The sequence below is a fragment of the Sinocyclocheilus anshuiensis genome, unplaced genomic scaffold (assembly GCF_001515605.1).
Source record: "Sinocyclocheilus anshuiensis isolate Anshui unplaced genomic scaffold, SAMN03320099.WGS_v1.1 scaffold934, whole genome shotgun sequence".
NCBI classification, from domain to species: Eukaryota; Metazoa; Chordata; class Actinopteri; order Cypriniformes; family Cyprinidae; genus Sinocyclocheilus; species Sinocyclocheilus anshuiensis.
The window spans coordinates 22,682-32,491 of NW_015536498.1; the positions used below are offsets into that span (position 1 = coordinate 22,682).

Sequence of the window (9,810 nt, forward strand, 5' to 3'; positions counted from 1 at the left end):
ACTGCCCGGGCCCATATGCACCTGCATACCCTGCATACCCAGATGCTACGCCACTGCAAGTAACCCTAAGCCAAACCCTAATCCTAACCCTAACTTTATAGTAAGTTCATGTAGTTAATTAATATTACTCAGTACTTAAATGCATAATCACACTGTAACAAGGACACATTAAAATAAAGTGTTACCAAAAAAGACATCATATTTTGAAGGGGGCCAACACTTTTTCACACCACTGTAAATATAAATACAAGTTTACACACATACACTCTCATATTTAATTAATATATAATTATATATTATATATAACCACTATATGAAAATATTAATGTATATACGTATATAATATATGTAGAAAATAAGACATTATATTAAGAGCATTGTGACATTATTAAGCACATTTTTCCTGCAAAATATCATTACTGCAATGCAAAAACTTTTATCGTCATTACTGTAAATGTGATCTCGACAGTTATTGTATCATATGAATACATGCTGTCCCTTAAGGTCTCTTATATTGTATCAGATTATCAGTGAACTATTTAAAGCAGCGATTGATACTGATATATTAATGTGTGTGCGTGAGTTTGTCTGAGTATTTAATGTGTATGTGTGTGTGTTTATGAGTGTATGTGTGTATGAGAGTATGTGTGTATACTGTAGATCCATCCGATGGCCACAGACTGGCAGACCGACAGCAGCAGCAGACTGGCTCCACTGCAGGAGAAATTATCATAGATCTGAAACACATACAGGCCTCCCTGAACACAGGCACAGAGAGGAGAGGAAGACAGCAATATGTACATCTTCATTATCAGATGATACAGATCTGAATGAGCAGGAATAAAAACTTGCTGAAAGGTCAGACAGATGTTTAATATTTCTGAATTAAGTCTCTTCTGCTCACCAGGGCTGCATTTATTTGATAAAAAATACAGTAAACTAATTTAAAATATTATTACATTTTAAAATAACTGTTTTCCATGTGAATATACTGTAAAATTTAATTTATTCCTGTGATCAAAGCTGAATTTTCAGCATCATTACTCCAGCCTTCAGTGTCACATGATCCTTAAGAAATCATTCTAATATGCTGATTTGCTCCTCAAGAAACATTTCTAAATATTATCAATGTTGAAAACACTTGTGCTGCTTCATATATTTGTGGAAGCCATGATATTGTGATTTTCAGGTTTCTTTTATAAATAGAAAGTTCAAAAGAACAGCATTTATTCGAAACAGAAATCTGTTGTAATATTATAAATGTCTTTACTGTCACTGAATTAGGGGTGACCCCGAATAGTCGAAGATTCGATGCTTCGATAAGAGGAGCCTGATTCGACTACCAATCTCACACAGTGCGTTCCAAACAGGATATATCACCCTCCGAAGGGCACTTCGGAGTGAAAACAATCATGGCCGCCATATTGAAGCGTTGTTCCAAACCGAAGTGCTCAAAACTGGCCACTTCAAAGGGCCCTTCCGAATGAAGGATTTCGAAGGGTACAACTGATGGACACTTTGGTCCCCCATGATCCTTTGTGCTGATTCTTTCCATGATGACGGCGCCTCCATGTGGGCACGGGATGATGACGCAGAAGGGCACTTCAAGAAACCGTTGTTTGGTCCCCTACACCCTTCAAACATTCAAAGCTCTCACTCCGCAGGGTAAACCCTTTGAAGGGATTAGGGCATAGAGATGAGCCCTTCCGAAAGGAACGCAGGGACAGTCGAATATTCGCGGGTTTTATGATCATGCCATTTTGGCTATATGGGGGTGCTCAAATGTCTGATTTCACATAGAACTACTGGTTTTCTCCCAATAAGTTAATATACAGCCTATTAAAATAATGCTGTAAATAAGAATCTGAAAAGAAAGAAGCTTCAAATAAATACTTTAACGTGCGTGAATAAATCCAACCACCCCTACAGATTTAAGTTTCACTTTCCATAACCCGTGACCAACAGAGGAGCATCTTGGCGGCAGGGATTTAAAACTTTAACAAGACTCAATTTGACACAGGCAGAGTGAAAGACTGGATTTTTTCGATCAGGTAGGATACAAGTGATTTCAAAACATTTCAGCCAGTTTATATATATCGTGTATATATTATTTATCTCGTATATGATGCATTTGGTTGAGTTGTGCTGCAGTAAAGCGCTTCATTGTAGTACTGTGGTGATTTTCTCTTCAGCGCGCAGTGCGAGCAGGACAAACAACAATGCAGAATATTAATAACTATGACTGGGACTGTCATATACATAGCATTATAATGAGAACACTATTATAATAAAATGCTGTGAATTTTTAGAGTTTAATTGCCGTGTTTCTACACGTTGTTGTGTGAAGAACGCATCCACAAAAGGAGTTCATTCAGATCCGCACAGACACGTTCATGCATTCGGGGCATTTTGTGCAGATAACGCCAATAAGTCGTAATATTAACGTTATGTTGTATAAATAACGAAACATATTCTATATGAGATAAATGATGAGTAAAATTCCCATTGATTGAAAACCTGCTGCTTCATTCTACTGGTCATCTTCAGAGCGCGCAGCTCAAAACTGAAATGCAGAACATTAATAACTACTTTCATATACATAACGTTATAATGACAGCACTATTGTAAAAAATGTTGTGAATTCTTAGGGTTTCGCTGACGTTTAATGTTAACTATGTTTTAATCAAAACATAAAACATTATTTGCCCCGTTTGTATCTGCGAGGTGTCCATTACACATTTTCCCTGTGTGTTAACATAATTATGGCTGTCGAATGTCTGACGTGACTCTTGGTAATGTATTTTGCCCCGCCCCCAAAATATATGATTCGACTATCAGACCTATCGTCATTTCCCCATGCTGCATGTATGTTCCTGTCTGTGAGTCTTTGTTGGAATAAATAAAGACTGTCGTCTCCACGCTCCTCGTTCCTACACAGCAGCATAACCATGACAGAACACCGAACCGAACAGTAAGCAGTGCCCCTTCTCCTCGTTTTTGTTTCCTTTTTGAAAGTGTTTTGTTTTCTGTTCCCCCCCCGCGCGATAATGGAGATCGCAGCGCGATTCGCCACCCTAGCCTGCAAGGATCTCCCGTTGGTGGAGTTCGCCTGGGAATTCTGCGGGCTCGCCAGTAAGAGCACTCTCAAGCCCACCGGCTGAGCTGCCCGCTCCGCCATGGCCCTTCGAACTGCCTGATCCGCCATGGGTCCCGGAACGGGTACCGCCCTGGAGGCCTTCTGTCATGTGTAAGCCTGTCCGTAGAGGCCTCCAGAGCACCCACCCCCCCTTTCCCCATTGGATGTTATGAGGCGCGTGGACGCGCCTTCCGGGAGGGGGAGGTAATGTCACGCCTATCGTCATTTCCCCGTGCTGCATGTGTGTTCCTGTCTGTGAGTTTTTGTTGGAATAAATAAAGACTGTTCCTCGTAAATTCTCCGTCGTCTCCACGCTCCTCCTACACAGCAGCATAACCGTGACTAATATATATATATATATATATATATATATAATTTGACTCTTATACCACATTTTAATTGTCCAGTAACATTTTATTTAACAAACCAACCATTCACTTGCATTTGGCGCTTGGTGAATGTTCATTTTCAACTCTGACTTTGAACGAAGAAGGGGATTTGAATGAAATGTCTTACCGGTGTCACCATCAGTAGTCCGATCAGGAAACAGACCAAACACACGAGCAGGAGCAGAATCTCACGCCCGTGACATCTGCGGATGAGCGTGGGATACAGATCTGACACGGACATTATCAATGCCTCCAGACTGACGAACTAAACACACAAATACAGCGATCAGCACTGCTAAACATACAGCGCACACACCTGAGAGTCACAGCACACCTGAGTGTCCAAACCCAACATGAGTATCATGAGGAAAATACACACGGCCCACAGCTGCGGCAGAGGCATCATGGACACGGCCCGTGGATACGCTATGAACGCTAGACCAGGACCTGAATGAGACACACAGCATGATATTGATGTATACGTATATAAAAATATATTCACAAGATGACTGTTATGTAGAAGTGTGGAATTACAGATAACAGGTCCAGTTCTCAGAACGTTCTGACAAGGTTCTCTCAAAGTTATGAACAAACATTCTTCCATTAACATTAATTCAAGAGCATTCATTCAAGTTATCTGGTCTTTAATAATATTCTTAAAACGTTAGCTCAAAAAACATTATTTATACATTGTTCATGGAACATTATATATATATTTTGTTACTACTTGTTCCAGAACGTTCAGAGCACATTCAAAAGTAACGTTCCCATAATGTTTGCAAAATGATCAAATGGAATGCGCATATACAGTAATCTGAGAATTACTAGTATTGCATGATTGCTCAAAAACTGCCCAAATTTATGAATCCTACATATTTATTTCTAACAACATCAAAACAGGATACATGATACCCTAAACAGTTTTCAAACAAAATAAATTCATTTTATTTGCATACTCTTTCAGATGAAAAAAGTGATACATTTTTTCATGCTGCAATGGTTTGTCAATAGGTATGTATGTATATATATATATATATATATATATATATACATATATATAGATGTGTATTTTGAGGGTCTTTTCAAAGCATTTTTTTTAAAGTTTCATCCCCTAGTAAAAACATGTTAGAAGTTTTTATGCATCTCTTCCAGGTCAAAACGGACTTGAAGGCATTTATAAGGGCTAAACAACTGGACATTTTAAGCATTCAGAAACAACGTTTTCATAACTTAATGGGAGCATTAGCAAAATGTTCTTAGAGCATATTTTTATTAGCTAGGATGTAGATGATGTAGCATGTATGCATACAGTTGAAAACATACCAAATATTTCAGGTGTCTACTTCAGAGCAAAAATCTGCTCTCATTGTGAACAGGCATTTATCATTTCCATCAGAACTTACACAATCACAATTCTTACCTGACTGCACCACATCTGCGATATCCACACCCTTCTCCTGTGCCATGAAGCCAAGCACGGAGAAAATGGCAAATCCTGCAATGACACTGGTGCTGCTGTTGAGGAGACACAGTCTGAAACAGTCCCTGAAACACAAACCAATGCACATTTGTGACGGTGTTGTTTCGGTGGTTACTGATTACATGCAGTTGACAAGTTTAAGTTGATGTACTAAAATGAAACAAACTAAAAGTAATATGAAAATAGATTAAAACTATTTAGAAATATTTTTAAAAGAAAAACTAATAATAATGACAAAAACATAACAAAATTACTGAAAATTTAAATTAAAAATATAAAAAAAGCTAATTCAAAACCTTAATAAAAAAACTATAGTAGTACATAAATCTACACTAGATACACAAGCACTATAAAACTGCACTAGTAACATCAGCATCATGGGTTTGATTCCCAGTGAATACATGAACTGATAATATGTGTTCTTTTAATGCAACATTCATCGCTTTGGGTAAAAGCATTTGCCAAATGCATAAATGTAAATTAATCATTCCAAAAAAGACATGAATTAGGAAAGTGAATAGAGTCATCATTGTTTTCATGTTGACATGTGTAAGAGACTTTGTGAGAGGAAGGACACACTTGTAACAGTCGTTGTTGAATTTGTTGTAGCTGCCGAGAGCCGTAAGACTTCCCAGACAAATGCCATATGAGAAAAAGATCTGAGTCCCAGCATCCATCCATACCTCCAGAAGAGAGAGAGAGAGAGAGAGAGAGAGAGAGAGAATTTGAATAGCTTTTTATTACAAATGGACAATAAACAAGTTCACAAAATATAGATCACATTGTACAAAAATAATACATAATCACAGGAAATGTGTAAAAAACAATTCACCTTCAAAAACAGAGTACAATGCTCCTTTGCTACACCATTTCAGTTCAAAAGAAAGATCACCCACTGACTTGTAAAAATTCAATACAAGGGTTGAGAACAAAACAACCACATTTTGCCCAGACTTCTGCTTAATCTTGTTCTTTCTACTTGTATAAACAGCCAATTTAGCTTGACCCAAGATAAAATTCAGTAATTAACAATCATAATGTTTTTTCTTCACGTATTTAGCACCCAATACAAAAATTTCCTCTGAAAATGTTTAATTAAAACAACCAAAAAGACTCCTTAATACAACAAATAAAGGATTTAACCTGGAACACTCCATAAAAGCATGAAAAACTGTTTCTCTTTTAAAACAAAAAGGACATTCAGAACTCACTTCAGAGTTTAAAACAGAAACAAAAGCATTAACAGCAATTGCGCCATGAAGAATTCTCCATTGCATATCTCCTACTCTCTTTAGTAACGGTGGCTTATACAGGACTCTCCATCCAGGTTTAACATCATCATCTATTCTGAGGAATGAATGCCATGGAGTATCTACTTTTTTTGTTAAAAAACGTCTTATTAACCCTGTAATACCCAAATATAGAAAAAAATGAGCAAATTTTTTTTGACCTCTCAGATATTGTTTTAGGAGGCCTCTGATGTAGAAATGAAAGATTTTTAAAATTTTTTACATTTTAGTAAGTTTTTAGGGAAATGTTGTAATATTGCAACGTTGGCCCTAGTTAGGAGAAGCATTTCTGTATTTGTACTCACTTTGTCTGAACAGATATACAGAGATCTAAGCATTCATTTGCAAGGTTGATTGCTTACTTAGCCCCATAACAGTATATAACATGAGTAATAATCACACAACAATCATATTTTATTATGAATAAGCATTTATTACTAAAAATATTGAAAAAATGTTTATTTATAAAACTTTTTCTTCTATCATTTTCAATGTGGTTTGAATGAAGTCTGTGTTTACTTGCAGTGATAGTCCCTAAGACTAAGACTACACTTAAGACCCTAAGTCCCTAAGTTCTTTTCATCTGAGAAGCACAGGCGAACATTGCACTTGCTACACAGTGTGTTTGTGTATCCATTATTGCAGTGTCTGCAGCGTCCTCTCTTCGTCTTTACTGGGAAATGTGCAATCATGTCTTTGCGTACATCCAGTGGGGGGTGGTCCGATGACCTCTTGGCTGGGGGACTCACATCTGTTGAGGATGGTCTCTTCTGAGGATCCAAAGGGCTCCCTGATGTCACCTTCTGTGTGAATGTGTTCGTCTTCCCTGAAGATGGTCGCCCTCTCTTGGGTGTTGTGTTGTGTGTGTTCACCAGGATGAGAGAGGTTGCAAGTTGTGCCTGAAACTGTCTCCTGTTCAGTATCTCTTTCTTAGTCATCTTCAGAGCTTTACAGTCCCGCTTGTAGAGGAGCCAGGCGTTAATCACAGCAAGGATGATGGTGTGCCAGAAGATGTAAATGTACCAGCGGTGGGATTTCATGGGGAACTTGTACTTGGCAGCAAATGAGTCCAACAAATCCACACCTCCCATGTGTTTGTTGTAGGTACCAACAATGTAAGGCCTCTCAACATCAATGATGGTTTTGGTGGCTTTGTCCCAGCGCTGAATCTTCTGCACAGGTTCTGGTCCAGCAAAGGATGACACAAGTGTGACCGCTCTGTTGTCATATTTGACCTCTCAGATATTGTTTTAGGAGGCCTCTGATGTAGAAATTAAAGATTTTTCAATTTTTTTACATTTTAGTAAGTTTTTAGGGAAATGTTGTAATATTGCAACGTTGGCCCTAGTTAGGAGCAGAATTTCTGTATTTGTACTCACTTTGTCTGAACAGATATACAGAGCATTTAAGCATTCATTTGCATGGTTGATTGCTTACTTAGCCCCATAACAGTATATATCATGAGTAATAATCACACAACAATCATATTTTATTATGAATAAGCATTTATTAATAAAAATATTGAAAAAAAATTGTATTTATAAAACTTTTTCTTCTATCACTTTCAATGTGGTTTGAATGAAGTCTGTGTTTACTTGCAGTGATAGTCCCTAAGACAGTTCTTTTCATCTGAGAAGCACAGGCGAACATTGCACTTGCTACACAGTATGTTTGTGTATCCATTATTGCAGTGTTTGTAGCGTCCTCTCTTCGTCTTTACTGGGAAATGTGCAATCGTGTCTTTGCGTACATCCAGTGGGGGGTGGTCCGATGACCTCTTGGCTGGGGGACTCACATCTGTTGAGGATGGTCTCTTCTGAGGATCCAAAGGGCTCCCTGATGTCACCTTCTGTGTGAATGTGTTCGTCTTCCCTGAAGATGGTCGCCCTCTCTTGGGTGTTGTGTTGTGTGTGTTCACCAGGATGAGAGAGGTTGCAAGTTGTGCCTGAAACTGTCTCCTGTTCAGTATCTCTTTCTTAGTCATCTTCAGAGCTTTACAGTCCCGCTTGTAGAGGAGCCAGGCGTTAATCACAGCAAGGATGATGGTGTGCCAGAAGATGTAAATGTACCAGCGGCGGGATTTTATGGGGAACTTGTACTTGGCAGCAAATGAGTCCAACAAATCCAAACCTCCCATGTGTTTGTTGTAGGTACCAACAATGTAAGGCCTCTCAACATCAATGATGGTTTTGGTGGCTTTGTCCCAGCGCTGAATCTTCTGCACAGGTCCTGGTCCAGCAAAGGATGACACAAGTGTGACCGCTCTGTTGTCATACCATTTGACAGTGCAGATGTTGTGGTTCCCCTCCACTGAAACCTGTCACGGGGCACGGTGTGTTTTTTTGGTTGGGGCTTGATGTCCACATCATCATTGGCTGGGCAGTCAACAGTGGGCTTTACAGGGTTAAAAACCAGAACACAAGCTTTGTACAACATTTTCCCAGTTACTGAAAAAAAAATCCAAAAACAAAGATTTGCCAACTTTTAAAAAACATCCCATACAATCATCTAGTTTGGGAAATAAAAATATAGCTGGAAAAGAATCTTCAACATTAGGAGCCTTTACTCCTTTACAAAAATCTGTTAATGATTTTCTCTCTTCAGTTAATAGAGCAGACCACCACTTTGTCAGTAATTGACCAACTTTATGGGTCGAAAAAATTCAGAGATGAGAAGCAACTTGCTCAGTGTTCATAAGATTAGGTCCATTAGGATTACTAATCCCTGTCCACCTTCTTCTTTAGACAAATACAGAATACTTTGAGTAACCCAGTGTAATTTATCCCCTCAAAAAATCAACTAGTAAAGCTTGAACTTCTGCTAACAATTTTGGAGGTGGATCAATACAGGCTAATTTATGCCAGAGAGATGAAGCAACTAAATTATTTATAATTAAAATACGCCCCTTATAAGACATATTTGGGGCCAACCACTTCCATTTAGCTAAACGACCGTTAAGTTTTTCAACAACTCCATCCCAGTTTTTCTTTACCGTGATCTCATTTCCTAAAAAAACCCCTAAGTATTTAAAACCTTCCGTATTCCAACATACACCTTCAGGAGAGAGAGAGAGAGAGAGAGAGAGAGAGAGCAAAGCATCACAAATGATTCAATGACAAATCAAATTCAATATGATAAAATTGAGTTGAAACTGCATGTAGTCTTTATGTTGGTTGTGTCTAGTAAACTTTTATTCCATTTTCAACAAAAGTTTCAACTGATTGACTCTATGATGCCAAGGGAAAGGTAATAATGCATTTCATTAATACCTATATATATATATATATATATATATATATATATATTGCTGTAGCAGTTGGCAACGCACAGGGTAAAACAGGGAACTTAAACTTTTAAAATTATTTAGAAATTTATTTAAAATGAATTTAAAACAATTAAAAATAGAAAATTATTACATAAAATAGAGTGCAATCAGTTCGGATGTAGCACAGTGCTCATTCAGTAAATGCACAGCTAAACAGATGAGTTTTGAGTCTGCATTTAAATGTGACTAAT

The 9,810-nt window shown here is 37.9% G+C and overlaps 1 protein-coding gene across 1 annotated transcript in view; it reads right to left on the minus strand.

The window, feature by feature from the left end:
- The window catches only part of LOC107688695 (sodium- and chloride-dependent GABA transporter 2-like), a 44,543-nt gene that overhangs the window by 7,542 nt on the left and 27,191 nt on the right, over positions 1-9,810 (minus strand). Inside the window, exons 8-12 of the mRNA XM_016486435.1 lie at positions 5,585-5,688; positions 4,946-5,070; positions 3,860-3,972; positions 3,653-3,790; positions 656-758 (exon numbers count right to left, since the gene is read on the minus strand). Coding sequence (XP_016341921.1) covers positions 656-758; positions 3,653-3,790; positions 3,860-3,972; positions 4,946-5,070; positions 5,585-5,688 — 583 coding nt within the window. The remainder of the gene's footprint in view (positions 1-655; positions 759-3,652; positions 3,791-3,859; positions 3,973-4,945; positions 5,071-5,584; positions 5,689-9,810) is intronic.